Source organism: Caretta caretta, chromosome 6 (assembly GCF_965140235.1).
Source record: "Caretta caretta isolate rCarCar2 chromosome 6, rCarCar1.hap1, whole genome shotgun sequence".
NCBI classification, from domain to species: domain Eukaryota; kingdom Metazoa; phylum Chordata; order Testudines; family Cheloniidae; genus Caretta; species Caretta caretta.
The window spans coordinates 87013185-87035372 of NC_134211.1; the positions used below are offsets into that span (position 1 = coordinate 87013185).

At 40.2% G+C, this 22188-nt stretch overlaps 1 protein-coding gene across 8 annotated transcripts in view; it reads left to right on the forward strand.

Annotated features, from left to right (window-relative positions):
* The window catches only part of TTC6 (tetratricopeptide repeat domain 6), a 133603-nt gene that overhangs the window by 57012 nt on the left and 54403 nt on the right, over positions 1-22188 (forward strand). For all 8 annotated transcript variants that reach the window (XM_048854948.2, XM_048854943.2, XM_048854942.2 and 5 more), the window contains 7 exons: positions 719-1146; positions 3124-3616; positions 5384-5513; positions 12730-12905; positions 13305-13441; positions 20463-20632; positions 22042-22162. In XM_048854948.2, the coding sequence (XP_048710905.2) occupies positions 719-1146; positions 3124-3616; positions 5384-5513; positions 12730-12905; positions 13305-13441; positions 20463-20632; positions 22042-22162 (1655 nt within the window). The remainder of the gene's footprint in view (positions 1-718; positions 1147-3123; positions 3617-5383; positions 5514-12729; positions 12906-13304; positions 13442-20462; positions 20633-22041; positions 22163-22188) is intronic.

Below are 22188 nucleotides of genomic sequence, written 5' to 3' on the forward strand. Positions count from 1 at the left end.
CTCCTAATGTCTGGTACAATGAGGAGACAACCCTCTTTCCCCAGCTCATTAATCCTCATACAAGGGACAGTGATAGGGGTCACAGCAATGGGCTGAGACTAGCTGTGGAGGGGTAGGGTGGCTGATGGCAGCACTCGACCAGGTAGAAATCATTAAGGTGGGAATCATGGCCTGCATTGTACAAATTATCACCAGGTAGTTCCCAGATAAGTAATAAATTTTCGGCCTAATTAAACCACATTCCTCTCATCTTGTCTCTCTTTCCGTGTGTCTAGGACAAACAGTCTCTCACTAGTCCTGATTCCATGCCTGCCTCAATACACGTTTCTATGAATGGTGGCTCCACTGGTATAAATCTTTTGGTTTGAATAAAATTAAACTTGAATAAAAGATATGAATTTTACATCTTCATCTCTGGTTCCTTGTAATACTTTGCTGTTAAGATTAACATCTGTCAGCTTCAAATAATGATGTATTACTGCATAGGCTTACATACTTTCAAAAACATGTTGACAAATGTAGATACAATGTAGGTTTTTTTAGGTTAAATACTATTTTAAAAATGTTTTGAATAGTATAGCCTCTATGAAACTATGTATCTTTTTTATTATTTTTAAATTAAATACTAAAATCCAATCTACTAAAATTGTGTAAACGTAATACATAAATATTGTTTCAAATGAACATCAAATAAATTCAGCTTTCTTTTTTCTAACAGATAAGTTTTATTAAAAGATCAGTCTCTGCACCAGATATGTCTGCTTTCAAAGGCAAAACAGTGTTAAAGATTTCTGCTAATTTCAAAACCAGCATGAAAGAGTTGAAGGTTATGAAGGGACAGCTATCTGAGCGAGCGGCTGAGACGGAGATTGAGAAAAGCTCCCCTTCTAAGCACCTATTGACTAAAAGCTGTGATGAGTCTTTACCAGCACTGGTAGACTTACCAATGGAAAGAATACCTATTTTTAGAAGAGAAGAGGATACTGATGATGACATCGTTCTTGTTGAGAAAGCTCGAAAAGCTGGGATGAAGTACATTATTTTCCCAAAAAGAAAGAAAACAAAGAAATCAAAGAAAATGATAGACCGTGGAAAATTAGAAGCTATGGCTGAGGAATTAAAACAACCCTCAAAGATTCTTAAAAGGTTTTCTTTAATTAATGCATACTGCATTTGTAAACCATTTATTTAAATTTGTGGTCATATTTTTGATTTTTGTATTTAATCTTTTTGAATGTGAAGTGTTACTCTGAAACACAGGAATTATGTTCAGTTCATTAAAAAGGGAATCCTATACTTTAATTAATTAACTTATTTATAGAACAACAGTAGCCAGTGAATACTGAAGTTTAAAAAGTAGTGTGTTCAAAAGCTTAATCTAGTTGTTATAACAGCACAATTTAACCTGAGATTTCTTTCCTCTGAAAGAATAGAATGAAATCCTAGGCTGGATTAACGTCTTGTGTTCTGTGAGGTTGCACAGTTTATATCCAAGGGAAGGGGTTCTCTCTTTACTCTTCAGACTTCTTGTATCACTCTAAATATATTCATTGTCATTGCTTATTTTTATTCATTTTATTATATAGGATATAGAAGAGATATGACTTTAGGAAGCTATCAAGGATTTAAAAGGCCACAGATGCAGTAAAAGAATGTTAATATTCTTACTTAACAGTTTTGTATTAGTATATGAAATGGACAACAAATTAATTCTTAAGTCTGATGCATAGATCTTCACTTTTGGATTAAGTTGTGTGTGTGTGGGTTTGGGAGCTACTGAAAAAATGTACACTACCCGCTTGTGCACTGATTGATGAAAAATGTACACACACTGTATATAAACGGGTGCTCAATACTGGCCTTTCAGTTCAGTTTCTTCTTCCAGCTAATTGTTTGTCTCTGTAGCTATCTTTCATGGGCTGTTATGAGTTTGTGTTTCTTTTTTCCTTATGTTTAGCTCTTAGATTTTTCTCAACTAGCAAAACTGAGGACAGTGTGATTTACTGTGATGGTATGTTGAAGTGGTGGTAGGTTTTCAAGATAACCTTATAAACAGAAAGAAAAGGAGTACTTGTGGCACCTTAGAGACTAACAAATTTATTTGAGCATAAGCTGCCGATGAAGTGAGCTGTAGTTCACGAAAGTTTATGCTCACATAAATTTGTTAGTCTCTAAGGTGCCACAAGTACTCCTTTTCTTTTTGCGAATACAGACTAACACGGCTGCTACTCTGAAACTTATAAAAAGAGGTGCTCTCTGCTTTTTGTTGACACTGAAGTTTTCATAGCCCTTTTGCTGAGAGTCAGGGCTTTCTACCTCTGTGTGGTGTCCTGCATGTCCTTCACCCTAGAGGTGGCTACATTTCAGTGGTTTTGTATATAATTAGATATGGTTTTAATTGGGATTTTTAAGATGAAAGAGTCTGGATAAACGTAAAATATTATCTCAACATTCCATTTTAGAACTCTGTGTTTTGGTGACAGAGATAATATTACAGCTACAGATAAAGACTTTTATATTTCCTTGGCATTGAGTGGCTTGAAATAGGTCTTAAATCTGACACAATCAGCAGATTTTGATGTTGAACGTTGTCGAGGCTCTCAGCTTGGAAGCTATGTATTGTCTTTAGAAAGAAATGATCATTCTGGGCTTGGTTTTGGCACCGTCCTTGGCGATTAGCATGTTCCATGCATTACAATTTGGATGATGCACGTAGATCTATGTTCACTGGCCTCCTTAGAATCCCATTAGTGTGTCTCATCCATCTATTTAATCTAATCTTTTAGGTTATTATGCAGCTCTTGAATTTGGTCCTTTTCTCAGGTCTAGCTTTGTCCTTATATACGTCTGTTGAGAACTTTCTGAGGAGGTGTGTGTGCTTGGAACTAAGCAGCAGGTGCTGATTTATTTTGGAGTGTGAACATCATTTATCATACCTGTGCTCACTTGTGACTAATTTGTAATTATATTGTAATAAGTGGCTCTTAGACCAAAAATATTATATAATTATTAATTAAACTAATTAAGTGGTTAATTAAATATTTATTGATTGCCAAATTCTCCGTATCATCAATATAGCTAAGAACCTGTAGTTAACGTCATCATTTTCCCCCCCTGTTTCAGCTCTGTATCCCTTGGAAGACTGCATCTACAGGATAAATTCAGTATCAGAGTATCTCCGGCAGTCCAACGTTATCGAAGTCCCAGTCTCCCTTGTTTGTTAGATTTTGAGAAATTTGAAAAAAGTAAAGGTGGAATTCCAAAAGACCTTGGTGTTTGTGAGTGGGTCAGAGGAATCTGGGATAGCTGGTTTGATGAGGCTTTCCCTCCTAGTAGGGCTTCTACTGAGGAAAAAGATGCTAAAGTACTAACAGACACTAAGAAGGTGGACTCTGCAGAACAAGGAAAACCTGATCTAGAAATAGAACTAATGGACTCAGTGAATCCTGCTTTGGTAGAAGATATTGCTGAAATTGAAGATTTGGAAACAGAAATCAATAGACTAACAGTGTTGATTGAAAAGGAAGAAAATTCCTCAGCATTTCACTATTGTAGACGTGGAGCAATAAACAGGAAATTAGGCAAGTTAAAGTCAGCCATGGATGATTTAGAAAAAGTAAGTTTAATACAAAGTTTGTTTACTACCAAGAAGTAGGTGTTTTTTATTTCCTTGTTGGGCATCTGAGTTCTCCCAGGGCTGGTAGAAAGCTGATAGCCAGCCTCTATGCCACCTTCTTTTGCCTCTCTCCCAGAATGGGATGCTCCCAGGTGCATATTGGGGGAATGGAGATGCAGGGCCAAAATACGCTGTGCTCTAGCACCATAATGTTTCTTTGGAGTCCATAATAGCTGTCTCAAGCTAGAAAAGTTCTGAATTGGGCCCTGGCTGCGAAGAGAGAGTGTAGAAAGATGGCAAGTAAGGTTTTTTTGTTTTTTTTTTGTTTCCAGCTGTTCCAAGTACTACTTTGGGCACAGCTGATAATCGAGCCTTTATTTTCTATAAAGTGCAGTATATTTATTACACATAAGTAAAATAAATGTTCTTACAATAATTAATATTTATAAATTAACATTGGTATTTGGTATGTTTTTGAAGATTAAGTCTATCAGTAATTTAGAGGGTACCCACTTCATAGAGAAACTCTTCACCTCCACCCAAGAAACTACACAATCTAAACTAAGCATAACAAAAATAAATTATAAACAGCAAAAATAAAAAGATAAAATCTAAAGTACATTACTTGAAGGTAGAAGGTGTATTTAATGCAAAAATCTTCACTTACAGCCAATAGCATAGTTCTTCATATTTATACTTATCTTTTACTATATGTTTGCACAGCATCTAACATGTTGGGGCCCCAACCTGCTTGGTGTCCATACACTATTGGAATATAAATGTTAAATCATGATTATAATGATGATAATTAATCTCAGCCCCCTCAGTATAAATAAATTGTTTATATATGTGTTTTAATCATCTGTACTGTCCTGCTCTCTCAAGATCTACAATGTGAGAAAGATTTACCCTCCAGTCTGTCTTTGTTGGAGGATCTTATTCTTCATTAATTCAAATCGTATCCAAGCAGCGCTCCTTCAATTTACTTATCTATTTTAGGTATTTCTAAGGTGCCTATCACCAGGACGTTTCTTGATGAAATAGTCTTCAGATCAGGAATAGTGTTTATTTTAGATAGGTGCAGTAATTATAAATTCCAAATCCACATTGCTCATCTTTCACATCACCTGTTCTCATTATGCATAGATCCAAAGCATGTGGGTAAAAATCTCTTTACCTGGTTTTGATACTTCCCCCCAAAATGTGCCTGTTCTGGACCCAATTTACATATTATCTCCAGATTCCAGTAAACATTTATAAAACATTTTAACTTTAAATTTGACTTACTGTTTTATAATTAAGAAACTAGATCTTCTCCCACAGACTTTCCATGTAAAGTGATACATAAGTGTAAAGTATGTATTTGTTTAATTTATTTTGATTTATAAAATAATATAGGTATCTGTTACATGTTCTGACTCTTTACAGTACATTATAATACACAATATCACCTATAATCTCTTAGATATCTTCTAGACTGTCTAAAATTACCTGCACAGGACATTCATTTTATTCTTTTAATTCCTCATCTTTATCATCCTCCAAAGCCTTAGAAAACAGGTGAGCCTTGCAGTGTGTCTTGACAGTTTACAAGTCCAGACTCTAGCAGACCAGTGGCAGATATGTATACTCCTGTAAATTTTCCCTAGACTTATGTTAGATTAATATTATGAGCACTATGAATAAAATGCATAAGAAATTATTTGCTTGGTGAGATCTCACTGTCTAAATAATAAATTATTATTTATTTCACATTTTCTTTTGTAGGCCATAAGCTTAGAACCACTTCTACTTAATGCTTATTGGCACAGACATTTGATTTACCTCTTTCAAGAAAAAAATCAAGCTGCCTTGGATGACCTGAATTTTATAATTAAGTGGAACAAAAATAATGCAGGTATGTATCTACTGAAGTATGACTGATTTTTTTTTTTAAACAGTTTTTTCTTACAAATGCTGTTTCTTCAGTTGTATTAGGCCCCGGTATCACAAAGACTTATGGACATGCCTAACTTTATGCACCGAATAGTCCCATTTACTTCAATAGGATTGCTTGTAGTTTGTAAAGTTTTGCATGAGCACAAGTCTTTGAAAGATTGGGGCCCAAATTTCTAAAACAATAACTAACTGTTTTATTTCAATACATACACAATTGTCATGACGTTATATCCATTAATATTTCTAGGAAAGCTGGTAATGACCCTGCCTAAAGATTTCTATTATAAAGTGTTCTTTCAACCTTTTATTTTTTTTTGGTTTGTGAAAGGAAAGGAAAGCCAAAGGAGCTGCAGTGGATGCTACTCAAAGTGCTTGGGAGCTCCCAGAGCAGCTGCAGCAGGTTGGGTGAGGTGGGAGGGCTGGGTGTTCTGCTCCCAGCCTCCCCCTAGACCCAGGCACTACATGCAGCAGGAGATCCCTCAACTCCTTCAGTGGGGAACACAGAAACACAGGCTTCCCCAACTAGCCATCTGAATCCAGCATGTGGCCCGAGCCATCCATCCACCGTCCTCCCAGGGCACAGTATGGATCAGGAGATTCCCCACTTCTGGGGTGGGAAGTGGAAGAGAGATAAGCCAGGTTCCCCCTAGTCATTATCTGGGCCAGGAAATGGTCCCAGAGGTTCATTCCCTGTTGTGGGGGCTCCACATGGGGCAGGGGCTCTCCAACTCCCAGGAAGGGTGGGGGAGTGAGAGAGGGAGGTGGACCAGGCTCCCCCAAACCATATCCTGTCCCCAGTGGCCTACTCCCTCTCACCAACTGCAATTGCAGCCTTCTTCTGCCACTGACTAATGTTATTCTTGTAGTGCAAATGATAAAAGTCTGTGCTGTAGTACAGAAGGTACAGGCCTACTGTACGTGCTCAGGGTAAGTTAGAAGCATAGAATCATAGGACTGGAAGAGACCTTGAGAGGTCATCTAGTTCAGTCCCCTGCACTCAAGGCAGGAGTTCGTATTCTCTAGACCATCCCTGACAGGTTTTTTTCTAACCTGCTGTTAAAAATCTCCGATGATGGAGATTCCACAACCTCCCTAGGCAGTTTATTCCAGTGCTTAACCACCCTGACAGCTAGGAAGTTTTTCCTAATGTCCAACCTAAACCTCCCTTGCCATTTAAGCCAATTGCTTCTTGTCCTGTCCTCAGCGTTTAGAAGAACATTTTTTCCCCTTCCTCCTTGTAACAACCTTTTATGTACATGAAAACTGTTATCATGTCCCCTCTCAGTCTTCTCTTAGCGTCTTGCTTACAACATTCCTGCAGATACATCCCAGAATGTTGTTTGCAAGTGTTACACTGTTGACTCATATTTAGCTTGTGGTCCACTATGACCCCCAGATCCCTTTCGTCAGTACTCCTTCCTAGGCAGTCATTTCCCATTTTGTATGTGTGCAACTGATTTGTTCATTCCTAAGTGAAGTACTTTGTATTTCTCCTTATTGAATTTCATCCTATTTACTTCAGACCATTTCTCCTGTTTGTCCAGCTGATTTTGAATTATAATCCTATCCTCCAAAGCACTTGCAACCCCTCCCAGTTTGGTATTGTCCGCAAACTTTATACTCTTTCTATGCCATTATCTAAATCGTTGGTGAAGATATTGAACAGAACCGGACCCAGAACTGATCCCTATGGGACCCCTCTCATTATGCCCTTCCAGCATGACTGTGAACCACGGATAACTATTCTCGGGGAGCGGTTTTCCAACCAGTTATGCACCCACCTTTTAGTAGCTCCATCTAGGTTGCATTGCCCTAGTTTGTTTATGAGACGGTCATGCGAGACAGTATCAAAAGCTTTAGTAAAGTCAAGATATACCACGTCTACTGCTTCCCCCTATCCACAAGGCTTGTTATCCTGTCAAAGAAAGCTATCAGGTTGGTTTGACACCATTTGTTCTTGACAAATCCATGTATTATCACTGTATTATCCTCTAGATCTTTGCAAATTGTTTGCTTTATTATTTGCTCCATTATCTTTCTGGGAGCAGAAGATAAACTGGTCTGTAATTCCCTGGGTTGTCCTTATTTCCCTTTTTATAGATTGGCACTATATTTGCTCTTTTCCAGTCTTATGGAAGATGGGAGATTCCAGGACTTTTCAAAGATAATGGCTAATAGCTCAGATATCTCCTCAGTCAGCTCCATTCTAGGATGCATTTCATCAGGCCCTGATGACTTGTCTAAGTAATTTTTAACTTGTTCTTTCCCAGTTTTAGCCTCTGATCCTACCTCATTTTCACGGTCATTCACTACGTTAGAGGTCCAATCACCACCAACCTTTTTGGTTAAAACTGAAACAAAGAAGTCATTAAGCATCTCTGCCATTTCCACATTTTCTGTTATTGTTTCCCCCCACCCTTATTGAGCAATGGACCTACCCTGTCCTTGGTCTTCCTTTTGATTCTAATGTATTTGAAGAATGTTTTCTTGTTGCCCTTTACGTCTCTAGCTAGTTTGATTTCATTTTGTGCCTTGGACTTTCTAATTTTGTCCCTACATACTTGTGTTGTTTGTTTATATTCATCCTTTGTAATTTGACCTAGTTTCCACTTTTTGTTGAACTCTTTTTTTGAGTTTTAGATCATTGACGATATCCTGGTGAAGCCAGGGTGGTCTCTTGTCATACTTTGTATCTTTCATATGCAGTGGGATAGTTTGCTCTTGTGGCCTTTGAAAAACTGCCAACCGTCTTCAATTGTTTTTCCCCTTAGATTTGCTTTCCATGGGATCTTACCTACCAACTCCCTGAGTTTGCTAAAGTCTGCTTTCTTGAAATCCATTGTCTTTATTTTGCTGTTCTCCCTCCTACCATTCCTTAAAATCATGAACGTTACCATTTCATGAAAGTGGAAGTGCCGCTTGGGTGAATTTGATCAAAATCTCAACCAGTTCCTCCCTATTTGTCAAAATAAAATCTAGAACAGCCTCTCCCTAGTAGCTTTCTCTACCTTCTGAAATAAAAAATGGTCTCTAATACATTCCAAGAACTTGTTGGATAATTTGTGTCCTGTTGTGTTATTTTCCCAACAGATGTCTGGGTAGTTGAAGTCTCCCATTACCACCAAGCCCTGTACTTTGGATGATTTTGTTAGTTGCTTAAAAAAAGCTTCATCCAACTCTTCTTCCTGGTTAGGTGCTCTGTAGTAGACCTGTACCGTGACAGCACCCTTGTTTTTTACCCATTTTATCTTTACCCAGAGACTTTCAACAAGTCCGTCTCCGATTTCCATCTCAACCTCAATCCAAGTATATACATTTTTAATATACAAGGCAACACCTCCTCCCTTTTTTCTCTGCCTGTCCTTCCTGAGCAAGCTGTACCCTTCTATACCAACATTCCAGTCATGTGTATTATCCCACCAAGTCTCTGTGATGCCAGCTATGTCATAGTTGTGTTTATTTATTAGTATTTTGAGTTCTTCTTGCTTATTCCCCATACTTCTTGCATTAGTATACATTTAAGACACTGATTTGATTTCATGCTCCCCCCCCCCCCCGAGTTCTGTCTTGTCTCTCCCTTATCCCTGCTATAACAGCCCATGCTCCCACCACATTCTGACCCTTCTCTCAGGTCTCCATGTTTACTTAACTGTGGGGTTTGGTCACCTGCCCCCTTCAAACTTAGTTTAAAGCTATCCTCACGAGGTTAGCCATTCTGTATCCAAATATGCTCTTCCCCTTCCTCGATAGATGGACCCCATCTCAGCTTAGCAGTTCTTCTTCCGGGAACAGCATCCCATGGTCAAGGAAGCTGAAACCCTCCTGGCAACACCATCCTCGCAGCCAGGCACTCACCTCCAGGTTGCATCTGTCTCTGCCTTGACTCCTACCCTTGACCGGAAGGATTGAAGAGAACACCATCTGCGCTCCCAACTTCTTTACCCTTACTCCCAGAGCCCTGTAGTCACTCATGACCTGTTGAAGGTCATACCTCACAGTATCATTAGTGCCCACATGGATGAGTAGCAGTGGGTTGTAGTAAGAGGGCTGGATGATCCTCGACAGTCCCTCAGTAACATCTCGGATATGGGCCGCTGTCCCTTAGCCATACCTTCCAGGATGTCATGTCAGGGTGACAGAAGAAATTCACCAGCCTACCCTATGTTTCCTCCTGGGACTGGTGGCTGCGATCCTCCCAGCCTTGTGGGTATATGGCTTCTCCTCCTCCACATTTGGGGGTGATTCCTCATCGCTCGTTGCCAGGGCAGCATAATGGTTTTCCATCATCATGGTGGGCAGTTTGGGAGTAGGGATGGAGCACTGCCTGTTGCCAGAAGTAACCAGTAGCCAGTGTCCTCCCTGTGACAGAGCCATATCCTCCTCCCCTGGTGGTGTGACATCAGTCCTTTGAAACTGGATAGCTTCCTCAGCCTTGGATGTCTCCATGTGGATACTCTCAAGGAATTCTTTGTTGGCATGGATGCTCCTCAGCTTAGCCACCTCCTCCTATAGCTCTCCCCCCTGCTTCCTGAGATTCCACCAGCAGGCACCTTTCACGCTGGATGGTCCCCCCAGCCTGGCTTTCTGTGAGTGGGGAAATGCAGCTCACGGTCTCTTCAAATCCACACCAGGATCTGGGTAGAGGCATCCATGCTTAGGTGGTTTGTCTGGGTACAGGTGCAAGTGGAGGAGACTGGAGCAGTGTTGGCACTGGCGATGTGTCCCTTCCTAACCACAGCTCCCGCCCACAAACTCCCTCTCAAACTCCCCTGTTTGTGGTCTCCTTTTTGCTAGCTCCCCTGGGTCGCTTAGCCTCTGGCTTTTAAGGCCTTTTCTCCTAGGTCAGCTCTACCCCATTGTTAATCACACAGGGGGAGGGTGATCGCAAGGCTGATTGAGGCTAATCAAAGATGATCAAGGATGATCCAGGGAACAAAGGCTCAAACAGTCCCCAGACACACAATCTCAACTGACCCTGTAACTGAAATAACCTGAAAGAGAGAAAAAAGATTTTCCCCAAGATTAGTACTCGCAACTTGTTCTTTCAGCAGGGGGATCTCCTTCTCCCTCTCTCAAACTCCCCTGTTTGTGGTCCCCTGTTCACTAGCTTGTGGCAACAAGCTCCCTACAAATACCCCTCACAGGGGCCCTGTCATAAATATAAAGGGAAGGGTAATCACCTTTCTGTGTACAGTGCTATAAAATCCTTCCTGGCCAGAGGCAAAACGCTTTCATCTGTAAAGGGTTAAGAAGCTAAGGTAACCTCTCTGGCACCTGACCCAAAATGACCAATGAGGGGACAAGATACTTTCAAATCTGGAGGGGGGGAAAAAGGTTTTTGTCTGTCTGTGTGATACCTTTGCCGGGAACAGATCAAGGATGCAAGCTCTCCAACTCCTGTAAAGTTAGTAAGTAATCTAGCTAGAAAATGCGTTAGGTTTTCTTTGTTTTTTGGCTTGTAAATTCGCTGTGCTGGGGGTAATGTGTATTCCTGTTTTTGTGTCTTTTTGTAACTTAAGATTTTGCCTAGAGGGATTCTCTGTGTTTTGAATCTGATTACCCTGTAAAGTATTTACCACCCTGATTTTACAGAGGGGATTCTTTTACCTTTTCTTTAAATAAAATTCTTCTTTTAAGAACCCAATTGATTTTTCATCGTTCTTAAGATCCAAGGGTTTGGGTCTGTGTTCACCTGTACCAATTGGTGAGGATATTATTATCAAGCCTTCCCCAGAAAAGGGGGTGTAGGGCTTGGGGGAATAGGACCCCAAGTGGTCCTTTCCCTGTTCTTTGTCTAAAACTCTTGGTGGTGGTAGCGTTTTACCTAATCCAAGGGCAAAGACTTTGTGCCTTGAGGAAGTTTTTAACCTAAGCTGGTAGAAATAAGCTTAGGGGGTCTTTCATGCAGGTCCCCACATCTGTACCCTAGAGTTCAAAGTGAGGAAGGAACCCCTGACAGGCCATGACTACTCCTAACCCCTCCCTCCTCCTGGCTCACACCCACCCAGGCACTGTGCAGCTGGAGGGGAGCGAGGCAAACCAGGGACACGCCCCCACCTGTGTGCCCCAGGGGTATGGCTTGCTCCGCCCTGACCCACAGCGGCGATGGCTGAACCCTCTGCAGAGTTTCCGTCATGGCTACAGCTGCTTCCTGGAGAAGAAGATAGAAAATTGCAGTAATCGGGCTTTTGGTGTCTAGTCAATACTTCTGACTGGAGACTATACAGGTCCCCTTAAAACTGGACTTTCTGGTTGAAAACTAGACACCTAGCAACCCTAGGTGAGATTGTTTTTAATGGAAGATAAAAATTTACAGCAAACAGAAACCTAAGGGATTGCATACAATAAAACCTGCATGAAAAGAATGTTACTTAGGGTGCACTTGAAAGTTAGGAAACAACAAATTTACGGTTGTCCATGCACCCTTAATTTTGTCCCCTTGTATGTTAGTTAAAATGTAATTTTTATGATTAACTCCCTTTTTTAACTGCGCTAAACAGACAAATTCATTTTAGGTTGCAGTTTTCCATGCTTGATGATTGCCTGAAGCAAATTGTTTTTGCAAAGTTCCAGCAAAATTTGTTCAATGTTTTGAGGTGTGCATGTGTGTGTAAACACTGCCGTAAGTTTTTTAATCAGGAATTTGACACAAACATAACTAACTTGTGACTGATATTTTTTGCTCAAACTTGCTTTGTTTTGAGGAATACATTCTAAGGGGAGCTAAGGAAACATGCTGTGTTTGAAATAAATTGGTGTAGTAATTTAAGTTGCTGTAAGTTTGTGCATGCACAGGTTTTTTTTTTATTTCATCTCTTTGCTCAATCTACAGATTAGAATGTTGTTGAGAAACATCAAAATAGGCCTGTTAGGTTATTTTACTCAGGCTAAAATGGCTTTGAACATTCGGATCACTTTGAAGTGCTTTACGTTAATCTGAATTTGCAAAGACTTTCAATAACTGAGAAATCTTACACAAGCTATCTGTCGGGAGGACTATGGAGTTAGAAGTCTGAGCACAGAGCTGAAGTTCCAGTACTTTTGCCGTGTATCACCAAGAGTGAAAAAGAATTGGTCATGCTTTACTTTCATGCTTGTGCTATTTTTCTACAGATGGCAGATGAATCGTAAATATTTTGTGCTGCTAAATGTATTTTATATTTTATTGGTTCTAGATGCATATCTGTCAAAGGCTGAAATTTACAGAAATCAAGGCAATAATGCATTGGCCATCATAAATTGCACGTTAGCAGTGAAATGCAACCCTACAGATGATGACATTTATTTTAGGAGAGCTGAGTTGTTGGAAGAGAAACAGGACTTATTGTTGGCAATGGATGATTATGCTAAAGTAGGTTTTCCTTTTTGTAGTGTAACATTATTATAGTAACATCACTGAATTACAAATATTTAGATTTATCTGGCACAAATTTCTGAAAGCTATGTATCCTTTTAAACAAAGGATTTTATGTAATTTATCCTGGAGAGTGATTCATAGCTAAATTAAGAGTCAGTTTATAAGATTGCCTAGTTGGTTATGTGTTCCACTTTTACAATTGAAGGGAAAAGAATGGCAAAGGAAATTAAAGGACAAGGAAATTTTTTTAAAAGAATGGAAGATTTTTTAAAAAAATGTATAAACTAAAAGTTTATACTCTTTGGTACCTTTTCATTTCAGATTTTTAATTTGTAGGAAAATAAGTATAACTATTATGCAAATATTATGTGCTTCTTAAATTTTTCAATGTAGTGTTTTCAATATAATCCAAAAAGAACAGATGCATTTATGAAACATGGAATACATTTCTTTGAGAAATCAGTTTGGACTATAGCTCTTCAGGATTTTACAGCCGTGATTAAGGAAGACCCCAGCAATGTTCAAGCAAGGTAAATATATAGTCCGTAATTATTATTTGATTTTTAAAATAGCTTTTAAAAATAATATAGTAACATCTCATCTGCAAACACAAATTAAACTACCATCTCTATGCAGGGACTGACAGATCCCTGTCTCTACTCCAGACCTGTCTATCCAAACTAAAATCTCAGCCTGTCTCACTGACATCTCCTCGTTGATATCTAACAATTAATTTACGCTGAACGTGGCTAAAACAGAGCTCTTAATCCCCCCAAAGGTTGCCAAGCCTCCAGGATTGCCCTGGAGTCTCCAGGAATTAAAGACGAATCCTTAAATAAAGATCATGTCATGTTATGAAATCTCCAGGAATTCGCCCAGCCAAAGTTGGCAACTCTATTCCCAAGCCTTTTCCATTACCTTTTTCTTGACCATGGTGGAGAACACCATAATTCTACCTGTTGTTCAGGCCCGTAATCTGGGTGTCATCTTTGACTCCAGCCTCTCTCTAGGTCCTCGCATCCAGGCCAAGTCTAATTCTTGCAGATATTTCAAGTGCTTGTATATTGATGATTATACTGTAGGTGTGTGCATGTCCCAGGCACCGGTGGTGGAGAGTTTTCCCTTAGTGGTACATATAGGGGCAGCCCCCCTCACAGCTGAGCTCCTCATTCTCTGAAGTGAGGGTATAAAGCGTGGAGCCAACCCTCTGCTCCTGCAGTTTCTTGTTACCATCCGTGGTTGGTGGTCAGAGCATTTGTGTTCCTGTTAACAAAAACTTTTAGTCTACTCTGTAATACCTAATGGTACTCCTTTTTGTCACTTGATGCTTTTAAAATTTTTTATTTCATTTCAAAAATGTTTAGTTCTTAGTTTTTTTCCAGTCAGCAGGGCATCCAGTCCCTACTTGGGATCCAGGGAGCCTGTGCCAAGATCCCTGGGTTTTTAACTTTGCTCAGGCTGCGGAAAGCCTATATCTGTCAGTGACCCTCATTTGCCTTGTCTCAAGTGCTTAGGCAAGGATCGTGTTAGAAATAAGTGCTTTATTTGTTGTGGTTTCAAGGCCAGGACAGAGAAGCTGAGGAAGGAGCATCTCCATTACATCCTCATGAAGGCTGCCCTTAGAATGGTGTTGGAACTTCCTCAGTTGTCCAAAGGTAGTTCTTCGATGACTCCTTCCTGAAGTGCTCCTGCAGCTATGCCCACAGACAGGAGCTGCAGGAGAGTTCTGTCTCCACGACTGTCTTCTTTGAAGTCCAAGACTCAGAGTAGTTCTGGCCTCAAAAACACAAGAAGATTGTTCTGGTACTAGTGGTACAGTCTGCCCTTTGGCTTGCTGCTTCCTTGTTCTGGCTCATATAGAAAGACCTGAGCCATCAACCCAGGTGCCTTCCCAGGGACCATTGAGACTAGCTATCTCTCCAGCTGCAATGGAGCAGTCATTTCTGCTCACTGTGGGACAATAGCCATGTTTGTACTGACTACACCAGAGGCTTAGGCCATAGCAGGGACTTGTTATGTCCATTGCTACCACAGTCACCATTGTTTCAGGACAAAATCTGTCATCTGGCACTGGCAAAGCTGCCAAGATGTGGTATTAAAGGTAGTCCTGCCTATCAATGAGGACATTATGCAGCTGGCTAAAACACTTTGGCAAACCCCTTCCTCCATTCCCCCGTGGCCAAATGAATGGAATACCAGGTTCTGACCCAGTGGTTTGAACAGTTTTAATTACATCCCACACTTGGCTCTTTGATAGTGGCTGTAGTGAATGAGAAGAACTGGCAGGACCAGGCCAAGGCTGCCCCCAAATACAAAAACACCAGGAAGCTCAACCTTTTTGGTAGTAAAACTCATTTTATGGAAAGTTCACACCTCAATATTGTCTATCACTATGCTCTCTTGTCGAGGTCTGACTTCTCTAACTGGGAGGCAATATCTCAATTTGTGAGCAAGCTGCTGGAAGGTTCCAGAGAACAATTTCAGTCACTCATTTTTGAGGGCCACCTTGTCTCTCAATCAGCTCTTCAGGCTTCTTTGGACATGGCGGATTCTACAGCCAGGGCTATGGCAGTGACTATGTGCTGCTCTTCCTGGTTGGAGTCCTTGGGGATTCCTGTGCAGGTGTCACAGACAATTAAGGACTCCCCTTGAAGGAATGTGCATTGTTCTCACCTAATATAGATGAGGTGTTGCACTCACTAAAGAACTCTCGGACCCATCCTAGACCTTTGAAAGCCCAACAAATACCTCAGGAAGATAAGATTCTGTATGGCATCCTTGGCTATGATTATCCCCTCCATAGATCTGGGAGGCTGGCATGCTTCCCTTGACTTACAGCAGGGGTGGCCAACCTGTGGCTCCGGAGCCACATGCGGCTCTTCATAGGCACTGACTCTAGGACTGGAGCTATAGATGCTAACTTTCCAATGTGCTGGGGAGTGCTCAACCCCCTGCTTGGCCCCAGGCTCTGTCCCCACTCCACCCCTTTCCCCAAGCCTGCCATGCTCTCGCTCTTTCCCCCTCCCCACCAGAGCCTCCTGCGCACTGCGTAACAGCTGATTGCGGTGGGCAGGAGGCGTGGGGAAGGAGTTTGAGTTTGTCTTAGTAGATGACCATTACCAGTTCACTGTCTTACCCTTCAGCCTATCGTCAGCATCGAGGGTCTTTACCAAGTGCATGGCAGTAGTGGCAGACTGTCTTCACGGAAGAGACATCACTGTTATCCTTACCTGGACAACTTGTTGATTTGGGGTCACTTCAGATGCCAGGTGCATGTTATGGTCCATCAAACTCTGTGTCTGTTCAACATTCTGGGCCTGAAATTAAACAAGGAAAAGTTGATATTATTGTCTTTGCAAAGGTAGAATTCACTGGGGAAGTCCTGGATTTGACTTCTGTCAAGGTGTTAGTCTCTTTCTAGATTTCAGACTCTCTGGGACCTCTGAGCATCCTTCAAGGACCATCCTGTGAGGAGTTGCTTCAGGCTCTTAGGTCACACTGGTTCACGTATATGTGTGACCCGCCTCAGAGGACTTCAGGCATGGCTCAAGTCAGTTTATTATCCTCAGATTCACTGTCTAGATAAGCTGACATGCATTCCTGACAAGTCAGTCAACCACAATGCACAGACTCTCAAAATGGATCACCAGCTGTATTTCAGAATGTTATGCTGTCAAAGTGGTCACGCCTACTGACAGACTCACAGCACACTTAACCAGACAGCATTTGGCCTCGGCAGTGTTTGTGGCACATGTTCCAATTATGGACGTCTGCAAGGCGGTGATGTGGTCTTCCATTCATACATTTACCAGACATCATTCACTGCCACTGCATCAAAGGAAGATTCAAGTATAGGGAAAGCAATCCTACATTCCCTTCTGTGACGAGACTCCCAGTCCCGCCACCTGGGATAACAGCTTGGGTGTCAATTATAGTGTAATGGATATACGCGAGCACTTGAAGAAAAAATGATTACTCATCCTCTTGTCCCTGTTGTTCTTAAAGATGCGTTGCATATCTCCATTATATGACCTACCTTTCTTTCCCAATGCATTGAAGTCTACTAGGGCTGTCGATCAATCGCAGTTAACTCACGTGATTAACTCAAAAAAATTAATCACGATTAATCACAGTTTTAATTGCACTGTTAAACAATAGAAGACCAATTGAAATTTATTAAATATTTTGGATGTTTTTCTACGTTTCATATGTATTGTATTCTGTTGTAATTGAATTCAAAGTGTATATTTTTGTAAACAAAAGAAATAGTATTTTTCAATTCACCTCATACAAGTACTGTAGTGCAATTTCTTTGTCATGAAAGTCCAACTTACAAATGTAGATTTTTTTGTTACATAATTGCACTCAAAAACATAACAATGTAAAACTTCAAAGCCTACAAGTCCACTCAGTCCTATTTCTTGTTCAGCCAGTCACTAAAACAAGTTTGTTTACATTTACAGGAGATAATGCTGCCCTTTTATCATTTACAATGTCACCACAAACTGAGAAGAAGAATTCGCATGGAACTTTTGTAGGCAGCATTGCAAGGTATTTACGTGCCAGATATGCTAAACATTTGTATGTCCCTTCATGCTTCAGCCGCCATTCCAGAGGTCATGCTTTCATGCTGATGATGCTCGTTAAAAAAATGCATTAATTAAATTTGTGACTGAACCCCTTGGGGGAGAATTACATGTCCCCTGTTTTGTTTTACCCACATTCTGCCATATATTTCATGTTATAGCAGTCTTGGATGCTGACCCAGCACATGTTGTTCATTTTAAGAACACTTCCACTGCACATTTGACAAAACACAAAGAAGGTACCAATGTGAGATTTCTAAAGATTGTTCCAGCACTCCACCCAAAGTTTAAGAATCTGAAGTGCCTTTCAAAATCTGAGCGGGATGAGGTGTGGAGCATGCTTTCAGAAGTCTTAAAAGAGCAACATTCTGATGCGGAAACTACAGAATCCGAACCACCAAAAAAGAAAATCAACCTTCTGCTGGTGGCATCTGACTCAGATGATGAAAATGAACATGCGTGGGTCCGCTCTGCTTTCGTTATCGAGCAGAGCCCGTCATCAGCATAGGCACACATCCTCTGGAATGGTGGTTGAACCATGAAGGGACGTATGAATCTCTAGTGCATCTGGCACATAAGTATCTTGCAATGCCGGTTACAACAGTGCCCTGTGAACGCCTGTTCTCACTTTCAGGTGACATTGTAAACAAGAAGCAGGCAACATTATGTCCTGCAAATGTAACCAAACTTCAGCGATCGGCTGAAGCAGGACTGGGTGGACTTGTAAGCTCTAAAGTTTTACAGTGTTTTATTTTTGAATGCAGTTTTTTTGTACTTAATTCTACATTGTAAGTTCAACTTTCATGATAAAGATATTGCACTAAAGTACTTGTATTAGGTAAATTAAAATATAATATTTGTTTTGTTTTTTACAGTGCAAATATTTGTAATCACAAATAAATTTAAAGTGAGACTGTTAGCTCTTTGGGGCAGGGACTGTTTGTTTCATGTTTGTACAGTATTTTGCACAGTGCGGTCCTGGTCCATGACTGTGGCTCCTAGGTGTTACAGTAATATAAATAATAATATAAGATTGACAAATATGCATTAAATAATAAAAATAATTTAGTTTCCGAAGAGATTTGTCATAGAAGTTGAAAAGTAAGTCTTCTAGGATAAGATATTCCTTAGGGAGTTTCAGAGTAACAGCCGTGTTAGTCTGTATTCGCAAAAAGAAAAGGAGTACTTGTGGCACCTTAGAGACTAACCAATTTATTTGAGCATGAGCTTTCGTGAGCTACAGCTCACTTCATCAGATGTTTACCGTGGAAACTGCAGCAGACTTTATATACACACAGAAATCATGAAACAATACCTCCTCCCACCCCACTGTCCTGCTGGTAATAGCTTATCTAAAGTGATCAACAGGTGGGCCACCTGTTGATCACTTTAGATAAGCTATTACCAGCAGGACAGTGGGGTGGGAGGAGGTATTGTTTCATGATTTCTGTGTGTATATAAAGTCTGCTGCAGTTTCCACGGTAAACATCTGATGAAGTGAGCTGTAGCTCACGAAAGCTCATGCTCAAATAAATTGGTTAGTCTCTAAGGTGCCACAAGTACTCCTTTTCTTTTTGCGAATACAGACTAACACGGCTGTTCCTCTGAAACCTGAAAATATAGAGTTTGCTCTCTCTCTTAGGTATCAATCACACTCTGGAACGGACTCTCCACAGTGGACATATGCTGACAAGAAATGTCTAGTAGAGAACTCTCCACCTGCAGAGGGGAGCTCTCCAGTGGTGGAAGGGGCATAGCTGCTTCCTGCACCAGCCACTCCGCATCCCCCAGCATAGGGGACATGGTAGAGCAGAGATCCCCTACACTCAATACTCCTCTGGCGTATGGTCACTGAGAGACCTTGTGCCAGTGATGTAAGTTACAGTTGCTCCTCAGCAACTCTAACTTACACTGGAGTAAGACTGTGCAGCACCAAGAACTACAAGATCCCTGAAGTCTGCCTTCTCCCCCAACCCCCCAAAGTTCAAGAGGCAGATGAGAATTTAGCCCTATGGCTAGTCCTATTGACTTCAGTGGGACAACTCACTGTATGTACGTAAAGTAAAATACATGGTTATATCTTTAAAGGAACACAGTCTTAATTTGTGCATCTTTTTAATAGGTCAGGGTTAATACATATTTTAAGTGACCTTTCTGAATAGAAGTAAAGTACTTTTATTATGTTTTATGGAATGCAGCATACGTCCCACTGGATGACATAGCAATGGAAAACTTCCCAGAAAGAATCTTAACTGCATGGCTTTCCAGTCAGCTCTGTTTCATCTGAGCCTGCAGTTTACTTAAGTATGTTGCTAGTTAATTGAAGTTAAGGTAGTAATACTGTGAAATTAAGAGGCATAGATGGGTCCCAATTCTGTAAACTGAATTACCTGAAGGAAATATTGAATGACAATAAATGTTTATAGGCAGTTTTAGTGGTAGTAAGCAGAGCTCCATTTCTTTTCTTTTAAAAGAGTGTACTAAGTCTGTATGAGTCTGATCCTGCAAATTGCTCTGCATAAGTGTTCAGTTGCACTCACACAGAGCCCCACTCGGGTCTGTGAAGCTCCATGCAGGTGCACGGGTCCATTATGCAGAGCCCCATCAACTTCAGTGGGGCTTTGTGCTGGTGCATGCAGTAGACTGCCCATATGAATCCATATGGAGGATTTGAACCTCTGAGTTGTTTTGTCACTGCTGATTTAAACAAAAAAGAAAGAAAGAACTTCTGACAAAAGAAATAAAACTCTTACTACCACTAAAACTACCATTAACATTTATTCTATCCTTTGACATTTTTTTCAGATAATTACTTTAAGATATGCAGCAAAGAAACAAATTAAGTACTATTAATGCTAAGCTGATCCAAATATTCAAATTGTAGATAGCATCCTATGGCTTCATTCTGTAAATATAATTTTTGTATGGAAAACTGTAAATAAAGAGATTCTTTTTTCTGTACTAGGATATATCGAGGAAGAACATATACTAAACGACAGCAGTATAAAAATGCAGTGGAAGACTTTTCTGCTGCAGTTCATCTAGACCCTTTTAATTGGTTAGCATTCTATTGCAGAGGTTGCATACTGCGAAAGATTGATCCAAAGAGAGCGCTGCAGGACTTCAGTGTTTCTGGTATTACTGTTTTTTAATTTTATGTTGATGAATGTCAATGCATTGTTGACTTTTTACAAAACATTCTCCATCAGTTACCAGACCACAGTCTGAGATATCACAGTTATTTCCTAGTGTCAGTACTGAAAGGGAGAGAAGTAAATAGCAGAGTTGCCCACAGTTCTGAACTGGTACCAGTCCTGTTCAACATATTCAAAAATGAGTTGGAAAAGTGGGTGAACAGTGAAGTGGCAAAATTTGCAGATGATACAAAATTAGTCAAAATAGTTAAGTCCAAAGCTGACTGCAAAGATTTACAAAGGCATCTCACAAAACTGGATGACTGGGCAAGAAAATGGCACATGAAATTCACTGTTGAATATGGAAAAAATAATCCCAATTAAACATACAAAATGATGGGGTCTAAATTTAGCCATTACCACTCAATAAAGATCTTGGAACCATCATGGATAGTTCTCTGAAAATATCTGCTCAATGTGAAGTCGCAGTCAAAAAATGCTAATAGAATGTTAGGAACCATTAGGAAAGGGATTGATAAAAAGACAGAAAACATCATACTGCCGCTATGTAAATCCCTGGTATGCCCACACCTTGAATACTATGTGCAGTTCTGGTTGCCCCATCTCTAAAAAATACCTTAGAATTGGAAAAAGTACCGAGAAGGGCAACAAAAATGATTAGGGGTATGGAACTGCTTCAGCGATGACTAGAGGGGTGATATTACAGAGATTTATATAATCTTGAATGGTATGGAGAAAGAATAGGGAAGTGTTATTTACTCCTTCACATAAAGAACTAGGGGTCACCTGATGAAATTAACAGCAGCAGGTTTAAAACAAACATAAAGTAGTACATCTTCATACAATGCATAGTCAACCTGTGCAACTTATTGCCAGGGGTTGTTGTGAAGGCCAAAAGTATAATTGGGTTCAAAAAAGAATTAGAAAAGTTCCTGGAGGATAGGTCAATCAATGGCTGTTAGCCAAGATGGGCAGGGATGCTGTAGTCACTCCGCACTTTGTGATGACTTTGTCCTTTTTAATTTGTATTAATTTAGTGTTAGTATTGGATGTTGGCTGTAAGCCATTTTCAGTTATTTCCCACTGTTTCCAAATTCCCCCTTTGTTTTATTTTAATCATTTGAGAGTAGAAGTAGTAAAGTATAATTATATACTTGCATGTACATGCTCCATTTTATACATACCATTTTTCATGTTACATAAACTAGTTTCTTTGCATGGTAGTCCCATCAGTTAGTTTATACTTCACTTTATATTCACTTCACTGATATTAAGTATAACACTAAGAAAGCTAGAATAAAATATGCAGATAAGCTATATAATAAACAACTACAATTTAAATGTGAATATCAAAAAGTTACAATTAAAAATATATTCTTTTTTCCTCAGTGCTCCTCAATGACTCTTATGAAAATCTCAGTTCTTTCATTCACCGTGGGATCTTATACACAGAACAGTGTCAGTGGTCACTAGCAATCTGTGACTTTGAAAGTGCTCTAGCTCTGGACAGGTGATTGGACTTTTAATATAGATTGT